Source organism: Anas acuta, chromosome 1 (assembly GCF_963932015.1).
Source record: "Anas acuta chromosome 1, bAnaAcu1.1, whole genome shotgun sequence".
NCBI classification, from domain to species: domain Eukaryota; kingdom Metazoa; phylum Chordata; class Aves; order Anseriformes; family Anatidae; genus Anas; species Anas acuta.
The window spans coordinates 31,137,588-31,162,857 of record NC_088979.1 but is presented as its reverse complement, the minus strand read 5'-3'; the positions used below and the strand labels follow the sequence as shown (position 1 = coordinate 31,162,857).

At 37.9% G+C, this 25,270-nt stretch overlaps 1 protein-coding gene across 1 annotated transcript; it reads left to right on the top strand.

Moving 5' to 3' along the window:
- Positions 1-25,270, top strand: DNAJC15 (DnaJ heat shock protein family (Hsp40) member C15). Its single transcript, XM_068675344.1, has 6 exons — positions 1-172; positions 7,550-7,601; positions 9,513-9,586; positions 16,470-16,546; positions 21,686-21,756; positions 24,921-25,270. Exons 1-6 carry the CDS (start codon positions 71-73, stop codon positions 24,989-24,991), a joined length of 447 nt encoding a protein of 148 aa, XP_068531445.1. The 5' UTR covers positions 1-70; the 3' UTR covers positions 24,992-25,270.

The following is a 25,270-nucleotide window of genomic DNA, read 5'->3' as shown; positions in this document are numbered from 1 at the left end:
AGGCGGAGCTTCGCCTTCCAACTAGTTTGTCCCTCTGGGCGGCCCGTAGCGTGCCGCCACCGCCGCCATTATGGAGGGAGCCGGGGCCTCCTCCGAGGCCCTGCGCTATGCCGAGTACACCGGGGCCGCTACGGGTGCCGGCAAGGGCCAAGCCGAGCCAGAGCGGGGGCTGGTGAGCGCGCTGCGGGGCAGGCACTGGGGGGGGGGGGGGGGAGGCACACGACAAGGACGGGCTCTGCCCGCACCGGGGGGCTTGGGCTTCACTTTTATTAAATGCCTGTAAATATATGCTGGTGTCCGTGCGTCTGACTCTGCGAGTTTAGTTTTTAATGCCATTTTTACACCATATTTCTCTCTATATGATGTATAGGTTCTGTAACCCGTCTGTTCCTTGTCCCAGCAGCCTAGGTTTTGGTGGAGAAAGCGGTATTTTCGGTATTTTCAGTTTTCAAGTGTTTGCTCTGGGGCTGCGGTCTTTGTGCTGCTGTCACGGGGATTTGTGGGATTAGCACTTAGGTTTTAGTGGGAGCTGGAGAGGGATCAGTAACTGCTCGGAAGGTAAGGATCTGAAGCTGACGTTACAGGAGAAGAAGTGGGAAGTATTTCAGAGCGGGCTTTGGTGTAGTCTAAGACATGTCCCAGTATTCAGCCAGCTTGGTAGGTACCACAGGGACCGGCGGTGGTGTTCACACATTCAGGTTCAGAGGCTACAAATTGTAACTCTAAATGAAAATCCAGGCAGTACCCTGGTCAGAGCCTTGAAGAAAAAAAAAGGAAGAAAGCTCGCCTTTGAGTTTCCAGGTGCTAAGATAAGTTTTTATATTTAACTATAATTGATAACCCATACTTTAGGAATAGCGTAGGTAAAGACACGTCATTTCTTTGATTGTTACAGGCTACTGTTCATTAAAAGATGGGAATATCACGGAATTGTCTAGGTCAGAAGAGACCTCAAGATCGATTCCAACGTCTGACCAATATAAATTAATTAAAATGGCTTCATATCTAACTAATGTTCTCTCAGTCACGACTAGATTCATCATGAAATGCTTCTTCATGAAGCTCATCTTTAACTTGTCAATGTCTTATAAAACACATTTCCAACCATATTTGTTGTGAACTGTTAACAAATGGTTGGCAATGGAGGCTAATTTGTAGTTTGACTAGAACCTGTCATGGCCTCATGTAAGCAGTGGAAGAGACAGGGTACGTGCTTGTTGGATTCCTATCTAGGGAATTCAGGAGGTCAAGTTGTATATAGTTAAATGCAAAGGTGTTGAAAGACAAATTATATATAATTTTCTTTACTCAATTCAAAGTTGTATCAAGATCAACTATAGCATTGTGCGTCTATTCCTTACAACATCCAGGGTTAACGATGTCTTGTGGCAGTTTCACACTGATGGATACATAAACTCCATCACACTGTGCTGTCACTTCCCCCTCCTCAACTGAAGAGGGGGAGAAAATATGATGAAAAAGAGCTTAAGGTTTGAGATAAAGGCAAGCACATCACTCGCCAATTCCCATCACAGGCAAAACAGGTTCAACATAGGAAGATTAATATAATTTATTCCCTATTACTGACAGATTAGAACGGTGAGAAACTAAAAGCAAGCTAAAAACACCTTCCCCTTCTCACCTCCCCGTGCACCCTCTCTGACCTCGTCATTAATTAAAATATTAAACAGGACCATTCCCAGGACAGACCCCTGAGGGACACTGCTTGTGACTGGCCTCCACCTGGACATGGAGCCGCTGGCCACCGCTCTCTGGGGGCAGCCTTCAAGCCAGTTCCTTCTGCACTGAATGGTCCACCCTTCAAATCCATCTCTCTCCAATTTGGAGATCAGGATGTCACATAGGACTGTGTCAAAGGCTGTACAGAAGTCCAGGTAGATGACCTCGGTGGGTCTTCACTTGTCAACTGATGCACCCACTTCATCACAGAAGCCACCAGGTTGGTCAGGCACAATTTGCTCTTGGTGAGGCCATGCTGGCTGTCTCAGATCCCCTCTTTGTCCTCCTGCATGTGCCTTGACATTGCTTACAGGAAGATCAGTTCCATGATCTTCCCAGGCACCAAGGTGAGGCTCACAGGTCTGTAGTTCCCCAGGTCTTCCTCTCTAATCTTTTTAAAAATGCGAGTGACATTTCCCTTTTTCCAGTCAGGGACTTCACTTGACTGAGATGATTTTTCAAATATGATGGAGAAAGATTTGGCAACTCTATCAGCCCATTACCTCAGGACCCTGGGACGTATGGTGTCAGGCCCCACAGACTTGTACCTGTTCATTTCCACCAGGTGGTCTCGAACCTGCTCTTTGCTTGCTGTGGCAGGCACTTTGCTTCCCCAGCCAAACCTCGTCCAGAGGTTCAGGGACTTGAGAGATGTGGGAAGCCTGACTGGCAGCAAAGACTGAGGCCAACAAGTTGCTGAGTACCTCAGCCTTCTCCACATCTGTCATTACCAGTTCTCATTTATCAGAGGGGGCACACTCTCTTTGGCCTTTCTTTTCTGGTCAATGTACTGAGAGAATCTCTCCTTGTTATTTTTTGCATTCCTCATCAAGCTCAGTTCCATCCGTGCCTTGGCTTTCCTGCTCCCATCCTGCACACCCGGACACCATCCCTGTGCTCTTCCCAGGCCACGTGTCCCTGCTTCCCCTGTCTGTGCATTTCTTTCCTGTGCCTCAGTCTGACCAGCAGGTCCTGCCTCACCCATCCTGGTTGTCTGCCCTCCCTGCCTACTTTCTTACACAGGGGATGGAGAGTTCTTGTCCTGCAAGGAAAACATCTTTGGAGAGCTGCCAGCTCTGCTCAGCTCCTTTGTCCCTAAATACAGTATTCATCCACTAGGTCAGCTGGAAGTTTGCTCTTTGGAAGTTCAGAGTCCTGCCTTTGCTCTTCACCAGGCTTGTATTCCCCAAGACCACAAAAAGACCATGCAGGACATGGTCACTGCAGCTCAGACTGCCTTCAGTCTAAACCTCTGATAGTCTCACCCCACCGGTGAGCACTAGGCCCAGTGACTCTTCTCCTCGGGTTGGGTTGTCTCATACCTGGACCATGAAGTTATCCTCAACACACTCTGGGAGTCTCCTGGGTTGCTCACAGCCTGCTGTGGGGCTTCCCCAGCTCACAGCCAGGTGGGTGAAGTCCCCCATCAACTGAAAGCATTCAAGTGTTTTCTTTTTAAACAGTAAAGAGAAAAAAATGATGTAAAATAGATGATAAAAAAATTACATGACAATTGGGTGAGTATGGAGAGGAGTATTCAGCTGAAATTACTTTTAATTTACTATTGGAAAAGAAATTAAATTACATAGGAAGGTAAGAGTGGATGCAAGGCATTAGGTTATGAAATCAAGTCTGTTGCAGATAGTTTATGATATAATCCCAACGTATCCGGCTCCATATAGAGCTGATTAGGTGGTTTGCTCTGAAACAGGCTTCGAATAAGCTGTAGCTACTCTTCTGAGGCGTAGAAGAAACCTTCTACCTTCCATGCCAAATACAATCATTTATTTCAGGCATTTTTATTTATTCTGAATATTAAACAATATTCAGAAATATTTTTGTATGCTTGGTTAATATACTTGTGAATCCTATTTCTTAGCAGCATGCAGCTGTTTAAAGAGAAAAAAGGACTAATAAACTGCTGCCCAGCCCATCAGAACAAATTATTATTTTTCTCTGTGCTTTTTATTGCATTAGACTGTAGCTTTCTGTGGCCCAAAAAAGAATACAGCTCTTGCTGTGTGTTTGAAAGCTGATTGTGGGAAAAGCAAAATATTTTTCGTTTAACCAAGAAAGGTGTTTTCACTGATGGCAGTAGAAGAACCAGAGAATAAAATCCAAACCCTGTTTAAGCAGGTATGTTTTGACATTTGTGAAGTCGGTTCTGGTAGCCTGTAGTCAGATGTAATAGTATAATCCTGAAATTTTAAAAGCATGCATTTGCAATTCTCTTTATGTTTGTTAGTTTAACTTTTTTTCTACTATTTTTCTTTCTGTGGAAGGAAAAGCTGTAATGGTAGGAGTCACAGAAGTTACCTTTTTGAGCACAGTTAAGTTAGCAGGGCACTGTGGATTATGAATTTGCAGAATGGTAACTTACTCTTCCCAGTTTCTTCTAAAAAAAATAAGGTTTCTGGCAAATTAAAAATTAAAAAATTAGGCCATATCTCTATGCTATAATGTATACCTCCACATATATACTGTATGTTAGTTAATATGCCTTATCCTTTTTTGTTTGCCAAATGCTCTGGTAAGTCAGGTATTGCAGTTGCCTTTCTAATGTGTGTATTTCCTAATACATAATTCTCAAAAAAATAATAAAAAAAACAGGTTTTGCAGATTTAGCAAAACTTTGTTTTATTGTCTGTATCGAAGAGGGTTTGTTACCGAAAACTGAACTACATAGTAAAATTAAAATACTGAGATCAGCAGAATAGCGCAGAGTTGATGACTAACCTTTGGGAGCTGATTCATTGAATCAAGAAAGGGACAGATTTTACTTTTTAATCTTTTAGTTCTTTATTTTTCCCTCTTGGATCTTAAAAGAATGCTTTCTTATAAAAACCCACATATTTTAAATTTCTTAAACTTGTGTTTTTTTTTTTTTTGTTGTTTTTTTTTAGGGAAAAAAGCCAATTCCGTCATAGTTTTTTTTTTATCTTTTTTTTATTTTTTTACTGCCTTTGCATCTGAAATAGCAGGCATTTTCAAGCAGTGTGATCCAAAACGGCCATGGTGCTAGTTGTCTTAGCATGCCATAAATAAGCTGATCCCTTCCGCAGTGAGAATGAATTGTTTTCTTTAATATTGACAAGAAAAGACTGCATTTAATTAAAGCTTTGTGCTCATTATAAGAATAAAATTCTGTGCTCTGTGTTTCAAAGCCTTGTGTTTCAGAGTAGCCTTGATTTATGCTTCTAAATAATCATCTGAGTTAAGTGGGCATGGAAAAGGAATCTGAAGCAGACTGGACTTAAAGGATTTACTGGTTAGTACTTGAAGTTACCTCTGATTTTATGAGAGAGGCTGTGACAGTAAAAGATGAACCATGCAATCTTTCTTCCATTGATTTAAATTCAGTTTTTAAACCAATGTTTCTCAACTTTTTGGGTAGCTGTACCTCACCTGTAAAAGTGGGCAATCTTTCATGCCTCTCTGGCTTGATCTTCCCATGTCTTTTAGTTACTTTTCTGGCTCGTCTTCAAATTCCTGCTGATCTTCCTTACAGTTTTTAACCTAGAGCTGCTGGCACACTTACTTTTTTTTTTTCACTTTTTTATTTTAAATCTGCTTTCCACTAGCTTTCCAGTAACTGTGAGTGCTTTCCACTGAGATTGCAATAATATACACCAGTGGACATGACTGACTCTATCAAAGGCCCTCGGGGATCTCTGCCCTGTGTTCCCAAACCACTCTGCAAAAACACTTAAGCAACGTCTGTGCTGAGCTGACATGGCCCAGGGTTTATTTATTAGCCTGGTTTCTGCTCTGCCTTAACCTGTGAGGAGGTGTCCTTACCAGTGCACCTCGCTGTAAATTGCTGACATAAGCCACCTTGTTGGTGGCAAAGCAAGTATAACTTAATTTTGACAAGCGCAGGCTAATAAATATATTTTTTTTTCCAATATGATCTATTTCACACATTGTTGGGCTCTTAATTGGCTGTAACCACTTAGTGAAAGATTCTCGCTGTCAGTCTGAATGAGTTCTGGAAAGTCTGTACTGCATATAAATCCATGAACACAGAGCACAGAATAATATAGGATTTCTATAGGGTCTTGATATTTCCAGAAACGTGGCAGCTGCTGCTTAGTCTCTAAACAGAGATCACAAGAATTTAGTGGAAGTTTTTTGTGTATTGAGAGCCTGGGAAAACCGATTTGTGAGAAGAAATGAAATGAATTTGAGTTTAGTGAGGAGATGAACTGTGTGCTTCACTGTTTTATTTCATCTACCATTTAAGGCAGCATACTTAGATTTTTTTCATGGTCTGAAGATGAAGGGAAATTTTGTGCAACTGAAAGGAACAACAGACATTAAACTACTACGTTATTTTTACATGCTTATCGTTCAGAAATGATTGCTAATATCAAGACTTGAGGCTACACTGAAATGGAGAGTTAGACAAATAAAATGGGATAGACAGGTGGATTTTAAGCACTTCTGTACAAAACTCCCCCAGCCTTAACTTTGGAGCTCCAGCTGGGTTCTAGCCGCTGATAATCCAATTCTAGAAGGCTTTAAAACCTGTATTTCCTAACTCTTCTCCTTCTCTGTCTAGAAATAAGATTTACTACAAAGAATTTTAGCCCCGGGGGTCTTAGTAGTGAAGGCTACATGGTTCCAGATCCTGTTACTGGGACACTAATGTTGAAAATTGGGCTTCCAGTCCTGCTCTCAGCTTTGTTGGTACAAATCTTATAAACCAGTTTTTGGATAAATGCAGAAGTAATAGGAGCAGAAAGGCATACACAGAAGAGTCAATCTGGTGATAAAAGCATTTTCATTGTACTTATGTTTTGAATTCCAACTAAACAGGCTTAATCTGATTTCTCATGATTTCTGGCATAAACTTCAAGGTATTATTAAACTATCATAAAACAGGTAATGCCACAGATAACATTATTTCATTTTTTTTTCAAAGGTTAAACGTAGGCTTTTCAGATGTGGATAGATACCCTGACACACCAGACGTGTGCTTGTGATGCTCATTACCCTGCGTGGGTTCTGGAAAAGGTTGAGGAGTCAGTCCCTTCTTCAAGGTTTACTAAGTATTGTGTAGCAGCTTCTTGTTCAATATCCTTTATAGGATGCTTGACTTTCTTCAAACACTGTGTAGAAAAGCATACACACCTTATTTGAGGTCTTTTTATCAGGAAAAGGTAGGAGTTGCTAGTGAATCAGATGGTCAAGTCTTGTGGTGAGTTTGGTTCCAGGAGTCCAGTTAGACTTGAAGCAAAGTTAAGCCGAAAATGAAGTCTCTGAAAAGTCTCTTTACAAATATTTTTACTATAAGTTCAGACAGTGGTCGACAGTAAATAATGAGATGTCCAGGCTCTGTGTGTTGACTGGTGCTTCCATGAGTCACAGCGTGAGAGATGGATGACATGACTGTTTGTGGCTACAGCTGTGGGATGCGACTTTTTTTTTTGCTTCCCTGTTTTTGTAATAAACTAATACCTTCTGTTATGGCAAACAGGATTTCAGACTGTGTTGAACTAGTCTGCACAAAAAAAAAAAAAAAATCAGGTAATCCTGAGCAGCGTCTGCCTTATGTTTTTATTATTGCATATAGTAAGCTGTTAGTATTTATTCACTGATATGCTAATGGATAGTTGCAAGTTAAACCTGAAGCATTGGGTTTGTGGGGCTGAAGTATAAAACCTGATGTAGCCTGTGGAATACAGAACCTTCTTTTATATTTCATATAAATTATATATGGCAGGCATAAGAAATACTTGCTGTTAAAGATGCCTGTATTTCAAATTGAATTTGCAGTTTATTTTGTTTCCTGTTTTTTCTGCTTTAGGCCAGATCTATGATAGCAGTCGGACTTGGCATTGCAACCGTTGCATTTGCAGGTAAGCTGAATTTCTAGCAGGCTGTGGAACTGCTACATTTCCAAACAGGTTAATGGAGTTTTTATGAATATTTATTTTGGGAAGTGGAAGTTGCCTGAGAGTGCTATGGAGAATCGTGTCCAATTGTAGCTCCTGTCCCTTCAAAATTCCCTGATACTTTTTACAAAATTCTCCTTGAAAAAGTCGCTGCTAGAAAAACATATTTTATGGGCAGCAGTGAAAAGGTTCTGCATATTCTCTGTCTGCAAATGTAATGTAAAATGATGACATTATACATGCGCACACACACGAGGATATTGCAAGGAAGAGGTTCTTTAGTACAAAAGTGCGCAGCAGGACCTTGTGGTGTGAAGGTGACGCTAGACAAATTCAAATAGAGGAAAATAAAAGGCTTTAGTGGCTACAATGGTTTATCAGATTAAACTGTTCCTGTAATAGCGTGTTTGTTACCTGAACTATTTGTATTTAGATTATGTATTTCTGAAAAATATATTCTAGTGTGAATATGGGCCATGGGCTTAGCGTGATTTACATGCTGGTTTATTCGTGTAGGATAACTGATCTGTTCTGGTGTTGAAATACACAAGTTAATATCCATTACTTCCAGGATGTAAAATCAGCCATGCTCAGACATGTGCAAATGCGTACACCAAGAATAGATGCACATAGATGAACAAGTTACACTAAAATTCAGCTGGTGTTTTGTGGGTACAGCTGTTTTATTTTAATTAGGGGAAGGAAAGTCATCTTTGGTGATGTACAGCTGTTAAGTTGGTTGTTATATGCGCTTCTGTAGAAGCAGAAGAGGAGTACTTTTAGAATTTCTTTTGCTGGTTGAGCAGAAGTAGTAGTGACAGCTAGCAATGAAGTGGTAACAGTAAGCTTTAAGAAGAAGGTGAGGTAGTATGTTATTTGTACATGACAGCATTTCAGCAATGATACTCCAACAGTGGTTTTAACTTCAATGTTAGTGCAGCTACAGACTTTAAATGGCTAAAATAACCTATGGAGACATCCTGTATTTTAAGAATGAAAGCAAGATGTTATGAGAGTAAAGCAGGGACACGTTTGATACAATGCTTTTCCATTGTGTATAATAGTATGTTATGTTGCTAATGAATAATTAATCAAAACACAAATTGAGGGAAGGGGACCTACAGGGAAAACCTGCCAGTAATGCAATACAAATTTTGATTCTTTAGTTGGTAGACCCTCTTTGTGCTTCAGAGAATACAGGCTGATTTAGTGCCTTTCTTAGCTCTAGATGCTCACTGCCATTTGGGAGTTGAAAGGCTATGAATCCCAAAAGGCCTTCTCTTTTTAACAAAATAAAAAATGCAGTGCTTGCAATATGTGATTAAGCGTACAACATCAGATCAAGAAACATGTAGTATATAGATTTGTTTGGAAAACATAACCTTTGAGCAGTATTTAATAAATAATGTTTATTGAAAGCTAATGTTTCATATTTCGCTTTTTCTTAAAGTTCACAAGGCAGATAACTTCATTTGTCATATTGAAATGCATTTAATTCTATTTATTTTGTGCGCAAGCACAAAGGATCTTTGCCGTCTGCGACTGGGTTTCTATATTCAGTGTATTAAAATTCTCCTGCCCCCACTCCCAGTATAAAGACCAAAAAATGTAAACCACTGCATGGGACATCATCGGACTTCTGCTGGGCAGGATCTAGAATCAGCTGGTGAGGAAGTATCTTGAAAAACAGCAAAATGCAACAGTGCTGTACAGCAAATAAATTAAATGAAAAGACTAACAATGAAGAATGACTTTGATTTATTTTTTTTTTTCAATTAAAATTCTTCTGTAAGCTGTGGAGCAGATGTCAGAGGCTATTTGTTTGTGTACGTGTGGATGTTGATTATAAGTTCATCTAACTTCAATCTTTTCCAGGCCGTTATGCATTTCACCTTTGGAAGCCATTGGAGCAAGCAATTACAGAGACAGCAAGGAAGATTTCAACTTCTGTAAGTTTAGAGGTTACTTCATACTAGCTAAATCATTTTTTAAATTCTAAGTATTTAGAAAGGAGCCATTTTATGTTTGAAAATGGTAAGTGCCAGCTAGATTTTTTTTTTCTCCCCCGGGTAAGGGCGCTCCTTACTCTGTATGTTCTAGCATTTTATTTAGTATATTATAAGTCTCTGTAAATGAAACTGTATCAAAAAATGTTTGTGAGATTTCATAAGCATTTCTAATTTTCCTGCTGACATTCTGTTTTTCAGAAGTTTTTACTTGTAAGTCTTACAAGAAATTGTTGAAGTGGGTTGTAGGAAGATAGCTAAATCCTAGCAATTACAAAGCAATGACCTGCAGTTTCATGTTAAGAAGCTAAAAAGGAACAAATTCAGTCATTTTTCTTCCAGATAAACTTCCAGGAACGGTTGCCAAAGAGATGGAGGAGCTTGTTTTCTTTCTTTGCAACTCACGTGTGAACAAGAAAACAAGGTCCTCTATCTCTTTGCACATGAATTGTCTTTTTTGTTGTTGTTGTTCCCCAGCTATAACATTTGAGTTCTTAACTAAGATCCTGTTTTCTTTATTCCTCCACTTGTTTTAAAATAAAATAATGAAGAAGGCAAATCAAAAGGCAGGCTGTTGTGAGAGGAGCAAATACAAGAAATATTCCAGAGCACTTTGTTTTTGGCTTCAATGACTACACTGTCCTCTGGTAAATAAATAAATATGTTCCATTCCAGTTTGTTTGAAGTAATTCCTACGGAGGTAGGTGTCTGCTTATAGCAATTGATTCTTTCAAAGTTCAGTTGGTGAACACTTGTTCACAGATGGAAGTGGATAATTCCACCATTCGCCTTTTGATGTGTGAGTGAATAATTATTGCAGATGGTTATTTTCTGAAAAAAAAAAAAAAAAAACAAAAAAAAACAGGCAGGATTTTTTGAAAAGTGTTCTTTAACGTTGCATGTATTTGTGAAGCCAGTTGCAACGTGGAGCTTGTCTATATACTGCGTGCCAAGAATGGGCAGAAGGTAGGGGCCAGATCTGTTTGCCTTCTCTACTTTGTGTTGATGTGCTGAAGGTGCAGGGATCATCAGTGCAAGCTTCCAGGGGAAGGAAAGACACTCAAAACATGGGCTGTCCTCTTAGGGCAGTTCCATACTTGTTCCTAATTGTGATGTGTATCAGCCAGAAATGGTGTGCCAGGATCAATTTTTGCTCTCGGTCCCTCTATTGCATTGCTGTTGTGAGACCAACACCAATTTCATTTTTCCTTTCTAAAGTCATTTTTGGAGAGATTCCCATGTTGCCTGCCAAAACGGCAGAGGGGACTTCAGGTACTCTGAATTAAATTGCTTTCATGTGAAGCAGATACAGTGTGACTAGAACTAGCAAGCAGTAAGGACATGGTTTCAAAGTAAGGAGTGTTTCTGTCTTCATCCTCCTTCTCCAGAAGTTTTAGTCCAGCACTTCATCTATCCACTTGTAGCTACAGACTAGGGAATCTAAATTCAGACATTTGCATGCAAGAATGCAGGCGGTGACTTTTTAATACATTGAAATATGACATGCTACTGCACAGAGAGGTGTCTGTTCCTAGGAAACTGTACCCCTCAGAACCAGTAAGTTGGCTGAGCCTGGCTCACCAGAGGTCTATTTCATTTTTACCTTAATGACTTCCACAGTCCTGCAGAATTCACCAACAACCCAGAGTGCCTTCTGAATTCCCAGTGTTCCTGATGTTGAGTCCTGTTTCTGCCTTCACATCCTGACTTAAGGTCCAGAGTTATACGTTGATCTCTAGTAGGGTGCTTCTCTTCTATTGCCGATAATAAAAATAGAGGTGGTCAATATAACGTGAGATCTGCTGGATACACTAAAACTCTTCTGTTTTGCCATTAACTGCATGTATTTGTTAACTGTATACTTGTGAGGGTAATGGCATTTTTTTTCTACAATCATAGTCCAAATTTAAGTCCAAAGCAAAGGTTATCTGTTCTCTATTACTCTGCAGGTACAACTTTATTGGATTGTATATTTTCTGAGTGTGTTTTTTTTTTCCCCCCCTTAACAATCATTTCCTATTTGTAATTTGTCTGTAAAACAATAGAAAGAGAAAACACTACATACAAAGATTCTAGGTAAGTGTTTGTTGCCCAAACTTCTTATTTTAGTTGCTTCAGAAGATGTCATTTTGGGGAATTTGAAGCTGCTGAATATAATCTATGGGTTAGGACTTTCATCATGTCTCTTTACAGTGTATTGCTCTCTAAACTGTGCTGACAATGGAAATCAAGCAGTTAGTACTTCTGCCTGTGTTTACTGGAAAAAGCACCTGGAATTCATTTTGTGTCTAGGCTTAGTGCTACTTTGCTGGTTTCCTGTAGTGTTAAGAGGCACCTAACTTGGTCACTGTAGTTTTCAGTGGTTACTCTAGTTTTCTAGAATCAGACCCTGTCCCTCATAGCCTTTGTTTTTGGGGGAAGAGTGAAGCAGCTGCCTGTTGAAATGCTAGCTGGTTCTTTCTGTAAGCACCGACTCTTCTTCTCCCCACGTTTGTAGTTACTTTTTTTTCTCCTGTTCGCAATAGAAATTGCAGCTCTTGTTAGCTGTAGTTGCAGTGTTATCCTTTCTTCCTGCTCTTTAATAAATTACTTACGTGAGGTCAAGTTGAGCAGTTACAAAGTGATCATTTAAAATGCTTGCTTGTTGGATCTTGAGTGTCTGACACTATTTACTTACCTAAATAACTAACGTGTGGAATCAACAATTCCACTCATCTTCTAGCCAGAAGGAGCAAGTAAAAGCAAGTAAAAAGTGTTACATTTTATTCTGAATTCCTACCTCTCGTTTAGCTTTAACTTATGGCAATTAAGTATATAGACTTTTTAAGTATAAAGAGTAAATGCTGATATAATTTATCACTGAAATTTTCTACTATCTTTTTTCAGGGGAAGACGACGTAAGAGGGAACGTTTTTATTTCTCCTCTATAACAAGTCCCTCACAATGGTTTCCAGAGAAATACTTTGTTTATAAATTTATTTATTTTTAGCTTGAACCTTATTTTGCTACTGTTACCACCAGTGCCAGTGACACTGTTTAGTTTCTCTGGGTAGTGTCTTGGATCTATTGCAAATGTAAGGTTCTTGGCGCTATGTAGTCATTTCTTTTTTCTTCCTCAGAAAGACCTTAATGCTATTAATCATAATATTAATATTTTCTTATTAGAGTAAATAAAAAATATTTCAAGAGCACTACTTTTCCTTTATTAATCAATGGTATTTAATATTCAACTATAGGAATGGCAATTCTAGGCAAATCTGTTAAAATCCTCAAATTCCCAAATCCTGAAAATTGTGTTCCAGAAAACAACAGTCCCTTCTACAACAACTCATAGACGATTTTTGCACTCAGTTTCCCATATTTGATCAATTTCTGCTCAGATGTACAGACTCCTGAATTAAGAAGTAAGAGCAGCAACCATCCATCTTGTTTTTCATTGAAAATAAAGCTTCCAGAGACTAATACAATTTGCAGCCCATTTTATATTAATCTCTATGATGATCTCAGCAAATTTTAGGTTACTTCATAAACACAGCTTCTAAATAGCACATGCACACAGTGTTTATTACCTTTTTCTGTGGGGGACTGTATTGGTGGTGGACCAACACACAAAGTTATCAGAAAAAAACACTGCCTCATATAATTCGATGTGATGTCTGGTTTCCGTTATAGAGTTTTGAATATCATTTATCTTACATGGAAATAGTCATTATGCTTTCTCTGTGCTATTCCAGGAAAAGTGTCTTGAAGATGTCACAGTCCAACTGAATTGGATTTTGTGAAAAATTACAAGAGTGAATGCATGTTTGCAGAACAAGTCCAGCCATCTTCTATTTCACCCTCAACCTATTAATAGCATTTGTTTAGTAAGCGGAATTTGCTTATATAAGTTGCTAAACAGTAACAATATGCAAGGAAGTAAAGTAAATTAAATGGAAGTTCGCCAGCCCCTCTCCAATAGGATGAAGAAACGGAGAGCTCATTTTAGTGATTCTTCCAGTACAAAATTTTTCTGCAATAGCCAGAGTTAATAAATAATGAAGTGTCTGGAGCTGTCTACACATGAGAAAGTTCTCATAACAGAAAAATATCTGAGTATTTTTTCATTCTCTGCAGTCATTACTTAGAAAAGAAAGAATTTTTTCTTATTTTTAATTTGAATAGCATGGAAAAGTTGTTTAATTTGGGAACTAGAAGTTTGCCAAGATATTTCCAGAAATGAATACTTTATATTTCTTCCCCATATTCTAACCAAGAGGAACAGTGGCTTCAATGCCTAATTTCCTTTTGCTTTACATTCTGTTTAGGTTCAATATTTTAATTTAAGAGAATGATTATTCTTGCCCTGTGCTTCATTTCTGAGAAGAAAATGCTTTTTCTTGATGCCCACTTGCACACGCTGTTTTTGAAGGTTCCTATTTGTTTATGTGCCAAAGGACATAGACAACAGAATTTCTTTTTTGATTTCTCTTGGAAGTGAACCAAATCAAGGCTTTCTGAGGTTAGAACAGTGTCAAGGAAAAGTGCTTTAAAAACATGAAAAAGTATTTCTGAATTTAAGCCTATAGCCATCTTTCTCCTTATTCCCTGATTTCAAATGAGCTATTTTAGATGAAATCTACCAAGAACAGAGAGGAGCTTTATTAGAGAGAATTCATATATTGCTTTTCTGTACATGAATCAGTGTCCAATTGTATTCGAGCTGTATGCTAGGGTTGAAGAATTAACCTTTTCAGAAATCCATCTGTATTTAAGTTTCTTTGGAAGAAGTTCTGGAAAATATTTCACAGGGCATTAAAGCATGCTTTTTTCTTTTCTCCAGGCTGTAGTAATTCTTCGATGTCCTTGCAAATTTCTGGGCATTTTTACCTCTTCAAGGATGTTACCTTGTGGCCATTAAATCATTAGAATAATTTCCTCTTGGACTGGAGAAGCCATTTGTGTTCTCTGTGTATTATGTAACCTCTAATGTTGCTGTGCACCATGAGAGACCTGCTTTGTGTTACCCTATAGCTGTAGCAGTGGTTCCTCAACAGATTTTTGTTGTAGGCATGACATGTCTGCAATTGCTTTGGTTTTGGTAACTGAAGTGTTACGGTGGTGCTAATTTCATGTATGTTTTGAGTGGGGTGGGAAGAAGAAAAGTAAGTTTTGCTACAGATCATAGCAGCACAAAAAAAGTTGACCAGAAAAAAAAAAACAAAACAACACATATATCTTTTCTGTGGCTGTGTGAAACTTCCTGGCTCCACGAGGGAATTGCTGCCTTCGGAGACGTTCTGTACCGGTAGCTATAGGTGATTATTTCTGAACCATGCTTTTGGGTGAATGTTGTTCCTAACCTTAATTAAAGGCTTTATTTAGATATCATAGGCAGAGCCTTATAAATGCTTTAATGCATTTGAAATTACTTGAGAGAGAGAGTATGTATAAATGTAAGGCAAAATTCTCGCCGGATATAAATGGATATATTTAGTGTAGCTAGTGAGGAAAGTGTTTTATTAAGGGCCAGGCACACGTTTACTTGGGGGTAAAAGGAACGTTTAAAAATAATCTCAGCTCTCAGGCCAGTCTTCCCTTTGATAGCAGCAAAAGAAGCTTATTTTTCCCTAGTTGATAGGTTTTTGCACTGAGGAAAAAAACCTTCAGTCTTGTTGAGTGCAGATTCAATTGGCACTGCGTGCCAATTCCCAAAGGCAGGCTGTCTTGGAGCTATGTCTGTTGCCTCTGGGACTGTTATTTGTATAGCAGTGGGCTATCCCTAATTCTTCTGTAAGAAACATTTGCATTGAGGAAATCATTGCTAACCACCCTTGCAGTTCAGTTACTGTTTAAAAATTTATTTTAAAATGTATTTACAGTTGACAAGTATACTTTCAACCTATTCCCTATGACAATTAATTGTTGCAATGATTTACTCACATCTCTCTCTCTTCTTTAATGTTTTTTTCCTTATTTTTTTTTCTTATTTTTGTCTTAAAACAGTGGCTAAAGTTGCACATGCCTGTGAGTTTTTAATGAAAAACTAACCCCATATCCTGTTTCTAGTCTTCATCAGTCATCAATGTCTAGGGAAGGATATAAAGGCAAAACCTGGCTAGGGTTTCCCCATGTACTCTGCCTTTCCAGTGTTCTCCAGCACACTGATTTCCTGAAATAGAACTTGAAGTTTTATGCTAAACCTGTTCTCTTTTTTTTTTTTGTTGTTGTTGTTATCATTTTTGTTTCCAGGGTTCCTTCAAAGAATTCTTTGATATATTTCTTTAAGTAACATTGATTCATATAGAAAAAAATGACTCTTCATCAGTTTATTATATTTATCATTCTCATCGTTTTATAGCTTATACCTACTTTCTTTGTAGAAATATGTGGAATTCAGAGTGATCATCCATAATTCTTTGAATGCCAGAATGTCATGACTCTTGCCATTTTCCATTTCAGTGCAACCAGGGCTATTCTAAACAACTTTCCTCCTTTCCCTTCCCTGCTTCCCCAAACGCAGGCAGTGTACCACTTTATACTAGCATGTACTTTGATTCTGGGCTGTTTTGCCTGAAGGCAGGATTTTAATGGTTGTAGCTATTAATATCTTCTATTAGTAGTAGAAGATTGTAAAAACACAGATAGCTATTTTTAAGTTGGCTTTTGTATGTGTTAACACCCAGGAGAAGTCCTTTCATATTATCTGGTTTCTACTCGTTCCGTGCCTTCAAAATAAATTATAGATGAATGTTAAGCTGTGACTGGGGTCAAATAAATAGGATTTAGGTCCTGGCACCTTGTATATGAAACTAATTATTGCTTGTTTTGCCTTTTTTCTTCTTAGAGTCTTTCATCCTACTATAAAGGAGGATTTGAACAGAAAATGAGTAGGCGAGAAGCAAGTCTTATTTTAGGTGTAAGGTAGGTGTGTTGCATTAATGTGTTTTTGTTTGGTGAGTATTGAATAAAGAAAATACATATTGCAAGAATGTGGAATACTCAGGCCAAGATCCTTTTTTTTTTTTTTTTTTTTTTTTTTTTTAAAGACATCTAATGGCTTAAACCATTCTAATATTCTGCTTAAGCTGGAAATCAAGCAACAAAATATTAATGGAACATGCGACTTGCGTTTGGCTTGAAGGTATGGCAACATACTGCATTGGAGAATTACTGCTCTTAAAATATCAGAATAGCACATACTGCGCTAATTAGTGTGATCACATGGCTTGGTTTCCAATAAAAACCCTGATATGAGCAATATTGTAGATTATATTGATAAACAAGGAAAACAAATCAATTTTGCTCATTTTTTTGTCATTATTTTTTTTTTCTTCTCCCTACTCTTCAATTTGTATGGATTAAGAGTTACAGCATACTCCAAACAAAAAATACATTGAGAGACTTGTCATTTAAAGTGGGTATAGCAAGTCATTTCCAGGCTGAGGAATCAATGGATTTTCAAGTGGATTTTTTTTTTTCAGAAACATGGATGGCCAATGGTAGCACGTGCTTTAGCATTTTCTATAAAGCAAATGGTGGGTTTAAAGGCCTTCCAGATGAGAGGCACAGATCTGACCTTTAGGTAGTAGATATCCTATTTCTGGTTTAGATTAGTTCTGAATTTTAAGATTAGGAAAAATAAAGAGGATGGTTGTAATTATCTCCAGAAGAAATTATTTCAGGTGGTGAAAATCGAGCCTTAAAATCTTGTTGGTGTGCTATTTGTGTTTACTTCTAACATAATGGAAATTATGGAGATATAGCATTCATTTCAAGAATTTGTAAAATAAAAAATTACATTGAAATATTTTGTGCTTGAACACTGAACGGGAGATTTATATGAATGCTATTCAGAAATAGTTCCTTTGACCTTTATGTTTGATAATGTATTTACATTTTCACTTACTTTATAAGGGCAGATTCGGTCATGTTGCAGAGTAGCACACTGCAGCTCATTAAAGTCTGTTTACAGTGGTAATGCTTAGTCTGAACACTGCTCATGTACATGCCTGAAGTTTCTTCACGTCTGAAGTCAGTCCCTTGTTAATTTTTTATTTTAATAGGTTGAGTCTGCACCAGGAACAGTGACACTGCTTGATGTGTTAGGGCTCAGGCTTGCAAATACCATTCTTAATCAGATACAAGGAATGTTCTTAATGTTTAAAGAATTGACCCTTTAATTGTGTAGCTGCATGGCTAATACCTTTACAGGAAGCTTGCACATTGTTTGAATACACCTTCATAGACCAGTTTTAACTCAGTTTACTGTATTACATGTATAAAGGTGCCATTTAAAAAAAAAAAGTATGTTTTAAAGTATTATGGAAACTGCCAAGTTATGCATAAACTAGATTTTGTCTGGGCATTGATCTTATTTTTGTAGTTTTTGTCTTCTGTGTCTTCACTTCCAACTCATGTTAAATTTGGGAGCAGATTTGTTCATTATTTTAAGTGCTCAATATGTATGTGGGCACTCTGTAAATAAAGAAGCATGATAAAGGTGAACATAAAATGGCAGCTTTTACATTTCAAATACATAGACTCTTTACGCATTCCAGATATTATACTCCAATAGCCATTTTCTAAGATTGCAAGGTTTTCGACAGAAATATGTATGTGCATTGTATGTATTTAAACTATGTAAAACGTATCCAAAGCTACAGAGCACTGTACTAAAAATACCAACTATTTTCAAATTTTATTGTTCTGAAGCAGCACCAATTACTGAAATTCAGTACAACATGGCAATAATTTTTAACAGCTATTTACCCTCTAGGAGGAAATGCTGGTGGGAGAGATGGGGAAATGTCTGAGATGAGATAGAAAGTGAAAATGTTAGGAGTGTTATCCAAACATTAGATTTGCCAGTATAAAATAATTTTGCCTATGGATGTCTTTAGTATAATGGCTTACTGCTATCACATCCCTGCTGCTGAATTTCTGAAGTCAGAAAATGTCTTATGAAAACTGTAAGTTAAAATTCTAGATAAAAATTAATAAAGTTATCTATATCATACCATTTCTGCCACAGAATGAGATGCAAAATATTTCTTTCCAAAGTGTTTGTTAATGTACAAATTGAATTATAATAATTATGCATTAGTTGAAAATGTTTGTTGTGATTTTTAAAACATGAATGGTTTAACCTTTAAAAAAAAAAAAGCTGTTACATAAATGAACATACTTTACATAAACAATTTAGTATATTTAAGGTTTGGTAGTTACGATTCCTTTTTTTTCCTTGTATTTTATTTTCCATTATAAACACAGGTATGTTGTATGATTGTAAGGCCATTCAAGTTGGGAGAGACCTCAGGAGGTCTCTAGTCCTCTCTGTTGCTCAAAACAAGGTTGCTCATCTCTTTACCCAGAGGATCTTCAAAGATGCTCTGGACAACCTGTGTTGGGCTGCCCTGGTTGAGCAGAAAGTATTGTGTCCAGTCCAAACCTCTCATCTCACTTTTTGCCCATTTTCTCTCACCCTCCCACCACGAGTCCCTGTGGAGGGCCTGGACCCGAACTCTTCCCTATCTCTGTGTAGGCACTGAGGGGCTGCTTCTTCCAGGCTGAACAAGCCCTGTTCCCTCAGCCCCTTCTCACAAGGCAAATGCTTCTGCCCCTGAGCAAGGTGGGGCCTTTCCTGAACCTGCTGTGGTTGCTCCAAGTCTGCTTTGTGCAGGGGTGCAGCATCTGGATGTGACAGAATCATAGAAACACGTGTTAGAAACGACCTACAGGATCATCTAGTCCAACTGTCCTCCTCTGACCAATACTACCCACTAAGCTACTAAAATGTATCTCGTAGCACCTCATCCAAACGCTTCTTGAATGCCATAAGGGATGGTGACTCCACCACCTCCCTGGGCAACCCGTCCCAGTGCCTGACTGCTCTTTCTGAGCAGAAATGTCTCCTCATATCCAACCTAAACCTCCTCTGGCACAATTTGAGGCCATTCCCTCTAGTTCTGTCACTGGTTACCTGTGAGCAGAGGCCGACCCCCAGCTCCCCACCCCTTCCTTTCAGGTAGCTGCAGAGAGCAATGAGGTCTCCCCTCAGCCTCCTCTTCTCCAGATTAAACAACCCCAGCTCCCTCAGCCGCTCCTCATACAACTTGTGCTCCAGGCTCTTCAGCAGCTTTGTAGCCCTTCTCTGGACATGGTGCAGGGCCTTGATGTCCTTCTTGTACTGAGGGACTCAAAACCAGAGCTGAGTACAGGGTGACAATCACCTCCCTACTCCTGCTGGCTACAGTATTTCTAATACAGGCCAGGATGCTGTTGGCCTTCTTGGATGCTTCATGTGCTTGGCTGAGTAGATGGGAACAGCTGCTTCTGGCAACCAAGTGACCACACTCCTGTCAGTGCAGCCAGGAGGCTGCTGTCCTGCTTTGCTTCTGGCTCATGACCTTGTTGTCATCCAGGTGTTGTCCTTGCAGCAGAGCTGCTCCCCAGCCTGGCTGTGTGCTGGCCGTAGTGCTGTGAGGGGCTCTTCCTCCCCAGGTGCTGGGCTCTGCATCTGTATCCTTGCTGAATTGCGTGAAGGGTTCCTGGTAGCCCCTTCCTGCAGCCTATCCATGGCCCCTGAAGGTCAGCCCTGCCCTTTAAAGTGTTCCCGGTATTCCTGGGGTTAGACTTTCCAGCCAGAGAAAGTCAGTGAGGTTAGGAGGTGGTGTTCGGTCGGCTCAAGTCGTGAGGTTGTACCAGTTGAGGTTTTTGAGGTTTTTGTCAAAATTAGGTTTTTGACTTTTTTTTTTTAATGGCAATTAGTCCTTTACATATAAGTCTTTATAGCCAGACAAGGTGATGTCAAATTTCATTAGTTTATGAGATACAAACACCATATTTTCAGTTGCTTGTTAGAACAAAACTGTGTGATTTTCCATAATATGCAGCAGCAACTTTTCCAGTTAGCCATGTGAATTTCTAAATGTGCTATATCAACTTCCCTTTATATTATTATGATTTAAAGATATTATTACAATATTAAGCAACAGATGCACAAATAAAAATATGGGCATCTTATTTTTAGCTATCTGATAATAAATCATTTTTTGTAGTTCCAGGCGCTCCACCCTCTGGTTAATTCTTACTTTCTGGATTACTTTTTTCCACTGAAATGTTCTTTTCTTACACAGTTCTGTGAACTATTTTTGTAACATATACTAATTTCCCTGTGACAGAGTAATAATTTGAGGTTGTTTACCTCGGGAGCGTAGTTAGGCTGATACCTTGCGTTCAGACTGTATCTACAAAAAGATTAATTGAATCATCACTGATTAAGAAGCTACCTGAAGTGGAAAATATTGCTTCGTTTCTGCATGCTAACAAATTACGAAAAACTAAACCATTTAAACTGTCCTTTTGCATACCAGAGTCTACGGTGCCGGCATACTGCATCCGTAAGTGGTTATTTGTCTGGCAAGGTACATATTTAATTTAGTTGAAGTACATATTTTATGTATCTGTCATTGAAGGAAACAACATTATGTAGCTCTTGTAAATCAACATGTCCCTAAATGCAACGAATTGAACAGCTTTGCAAAAATAACAAATACTTTTTTTTAACCAGGCTCCAACAGAGAGTATTTATAGCAACTATAAAAATATTTACAGTAGAAAAAATATGATAATATTTAATATTTGTTGTTTTGTCATTGGTCATATAAATACCTCTTTTCTAGGAGGAAAAAATATTTTTTTCTGCAACTGAAGATAAGAATACCAACTAGATACACCTAAAGCTGCTTTTTTTTGCCCCCAGAATTATGTATTTTAAATCACTGTGGGTGTATTGGGTTAAAAAGAAAAAAAAAAAAAAAAGGACGAAGGATGTTTGTATGTGTCAAATACACAGGCTTTTTTTTTTAAATGTCCTTCTTTTGCATGTCCTAACTTGCATGTCTTTTGTTAATATTGCTTCCTCAAAGATGCAATTTTATGTTTCGTCCACAAGATGGTGAAAATCTCAAGTTTTAATTATTTTTGAAGCCAGTATAAACTGTTAATTTATAGCCTGAATGCAGTGGCATTTATAGTAAGCACTTCAATTTATTTTTGCAGTCCATCTGCTGGCAAGGCCAAAATCAGAACAGCCCATAGGAGAATCATGATTTTGAATCATCCTGATAAAGGTAAGTAATTCTTCTTTCTTTTTCTTTTTCCTTTTTTAATCAAAGCTGGAAAGGAAGAGGCTTAAATGAGATCTCTTCAGTTTACTGATTGTATAAACAACCACACTGTATGAAGTTTATTTATAGACTTAAGCTTCTGTGCATTTTATCTCAGATAAACTAGACTGATTTCCAGACTTTATGAACTACATCTTTAGTAAGTTGCTCAGCTTTCTTTAAGGTTTTCTAGCCTTGTGCTGTTTCAGATAAAATTATGAGCTTGTGTATCAGTGCTCCACACTGGTTTACAAGAAGAAAAAAAAAAAAACAAGAACCCTTCTGCAAAATAAGAAAAAATGAGCTACAACATTTTTATATTAAACACCTGTTCCTGTTTTGAAATGGAATGGACCAGTCACGTGTACAAAAGTAACTTGCTGTGGGGAAGTGTTCTGCAGGCACTAAGTATATCATTTTTGAATTTCAGACTTCCTTGAATTCACTTGGAAAATACGTAAAGCTGGGCACTGTTGCTTTACTGGCCAGGTTTTTAATGTAAATTTATCTTACAGAAAGGCTATTATTATAACTTTAACTACACTACAGCTGGTTGAGAAAGAAAGCCCATATGTTCATTGCTGTTTCGACTTTAAAATAACAGATGGTGAAGAGTTGCACTGTATTTCAGAAGTCAAAAGGGGAAATCAGAGGGGGTTTTTTTATATCTTCTTGACAGAATTACAGGGATCCCTGCCTGTACCCCATTTTAAGAAAATGGGAAAAATAACTGACCACTGACGACATGAAGCATTTAGTCAATGCTTTTCTTTAATGTCTTCATCCCTCAATTTAATTCTGAAGTTGTCCTGTTTATTCGATGTCATGCTTTCATTTTTTACACTTTCTTTTTGTAACGTACAAGCTGCATAAATATAATTTATTTTCTAGTTAATCTTTTGCATTTTTAATACATCATGATGGTCAAAGGCCTCTTAACCGCTAGAGTACCCAGGAGGTCAAAAAATTTTAATAATAAGTTTCAAAGTTTTATTGTAGTAGTATTCAGAGACTTGAACCAGAACGATGAATCTCCATGCAGGTGATGAGTATCCCTAAGGAGGCAGTTCCCGTTACGAAGATCATACATTTTAACCGATAGCTCTTAGAGCTGTAATGCAACTGCAGCTGGGCACAATGCAGGTTTCGATGGATGTAGTGAGGCCTCCTGTGCGCTATTAGGATGGAGCATTTTCACAGTAGGAGCACCAGTTGAAGGGATTTGTGCCTCCTTGCTGCCCCTGCAGCTCTTCTGGCATGGCCAAAAAGAAAAACGTTGTCTAATGTCTTCAGCTGCAGAGCTAAGGCCTGGAGTGATTTTGAACGTATGGCATCACAAAGAGATTTGTTTGTGCATGTATGTATCTTGATTTCTTCTGGCTCTGGTAGCACAGATGTGCTTTTAAAAATAATATGCAGCATTAGAGTGTTATTCCAAAATAATGTTTTACCAGCTGGAGTTGTTTGAAGAAAGGGCAGTAAATACAGATTTTAAAAGTTGCATGTTATCTGAGACTCAAAACGTTGAAGAGAACATGATTAGAAATAAGTAAGAAATATATAGAAGTTTGCATAATAACATCCCCAGTGAGCAGTACTGAAATGGTTGCTTATTAACCTTTACTTAGTTCAGTTTAAAAGTGTTTTTATGTTTATATATTGTATGTTATTTTTTATCAGTTAATAATTTTATGAAAGAATACTTGCTGACAGAAACAGAGGAAGAGATAAGTCTTTTGGACTTGCCTTAATTATAAACAAACACTTAGGCAATCATGAGATTGAATTTTCTCTCATTGGAGGGCTACAAAATTAATATGGCACTCAAGGATGTAAATGTAGTGAAAACACTTCTAGCAGATTGGAATTTAAGATCCTACACTGTAGATATGTAGTAAACCAAAGACAAAGATAAAAGGCAATGTTAAAAATTATTTTGGATACCTTGTTTATTGCAGTTTATAGCCTTTACTGTTTTATCTTCTTGTCTACTCTTTGAAAGAAGCAATACTCAACCAATGTAGCAAATCCTGGGTAGAAAGACAATTCTTTTATTATTATTATTTTTAGTTTTAGTTTTTATATTTCAATTCTCTACCCTTCCCTGCCTCACTTTGCTCAAATGTGTTTTAGCTATTAGGACTACATTCAAACAAAACCAAAACGTGAACAAGAGACTTGAACTCCATTATTTTTTCCACTTGTTTTATTAGGCCATGAACTGACTTTATAATGATCTGGATTGCTGCAGGAATGGCTTTTTTTGTTGTTTTGTTTATACATGTTTACTGCTACTTCTTCTCTGTTTCTTCTGTCGCTGTCTTTTATGATGAATGAAAAATTATGATTGAACAGATGCCTTGGAAAAGGCTGTTCAATGTGCTGAATAGTACTGCTGGAATCATATTTTTACATTAAAAAAATAATATAGGTGTATTCTAGTAAATCGTAAGTTACTGATACAGACCTTGTAATGCTGTTTTCAGTGACTGTAGGCAGATGGTTGGCACTCAGGGGGAGAGTAAAAAAACAAACACAAAAAGACTGCTGAACTGTAATCAAATTGTTAGATGGAGCGTAAAGCAATGACAGTGTTCAGGACTAGAAGTTAGAAGGCGTACCATGTTTAAATAGCTTTAATGTGACAGTTTCTGCCTGGTAATTCTGGGCATCTAGAATAGCAGAGGCTTGCTGTGTGTGTGTATGTGCACATGCTTAATGATTTTGTCAAAATTATTTATAAAATTTTGCCTCTTAGTTTTTGGGGTGGGTTGGCATAATAGCTATTAGCTTTAGATGAATGTTTGAGACAGCTGACCTTGCATACATTTGCAGCAAAACTGCACTGCAAGTCTAAATCACACCAGTGTGAAATGATTTTAGATTTCAGACTTCTTTCCGAGACAAATTGTTTAGCTTTATTCTTCAGTGACTTCAGTTTTGATTACATTCTTCATGTTCCCTTATCAATTAGTTTTCTTCATATCAGTGTCATTTTTTTAATCAGTTGTATGAGAAGGATCTACTTAGGAAGGGGAGCTAACAGAAGCAAGTAATAAGGGGATTCTGTAAGTGAAGCAGTTGATACTGATGTGTAAATGGTAACCCTTTACCTTTTTTCTTCTCAGGTGGATCACCTTACTTAGCAGCAAAAATAAATGAAGCAAAAGACTTGCTGGAATCCAGTGCCAAAAATTGAAATCCTAAGCCTTGCATCAAAGGAGATCCAAAAAAAAAAGAAAAAGAAAAAATCAACTTTTACACGTCTTTCTGTGGAAGATTCAATAGATTCATTGTGCGCAGCTACAAGTACATCTACTTGTTCTGCATGGTTTCTTAACACTGCACTGAATGTTTATATTTATTGTCAAAATTAAAGCTGTAAGACTATTTAAAAGCAAAGAATTCTATTACAGTTACGTCTAAGATTTAGTGTATTTTTTATTGAATTATGATACATTACAAGCTTTGAAAATTC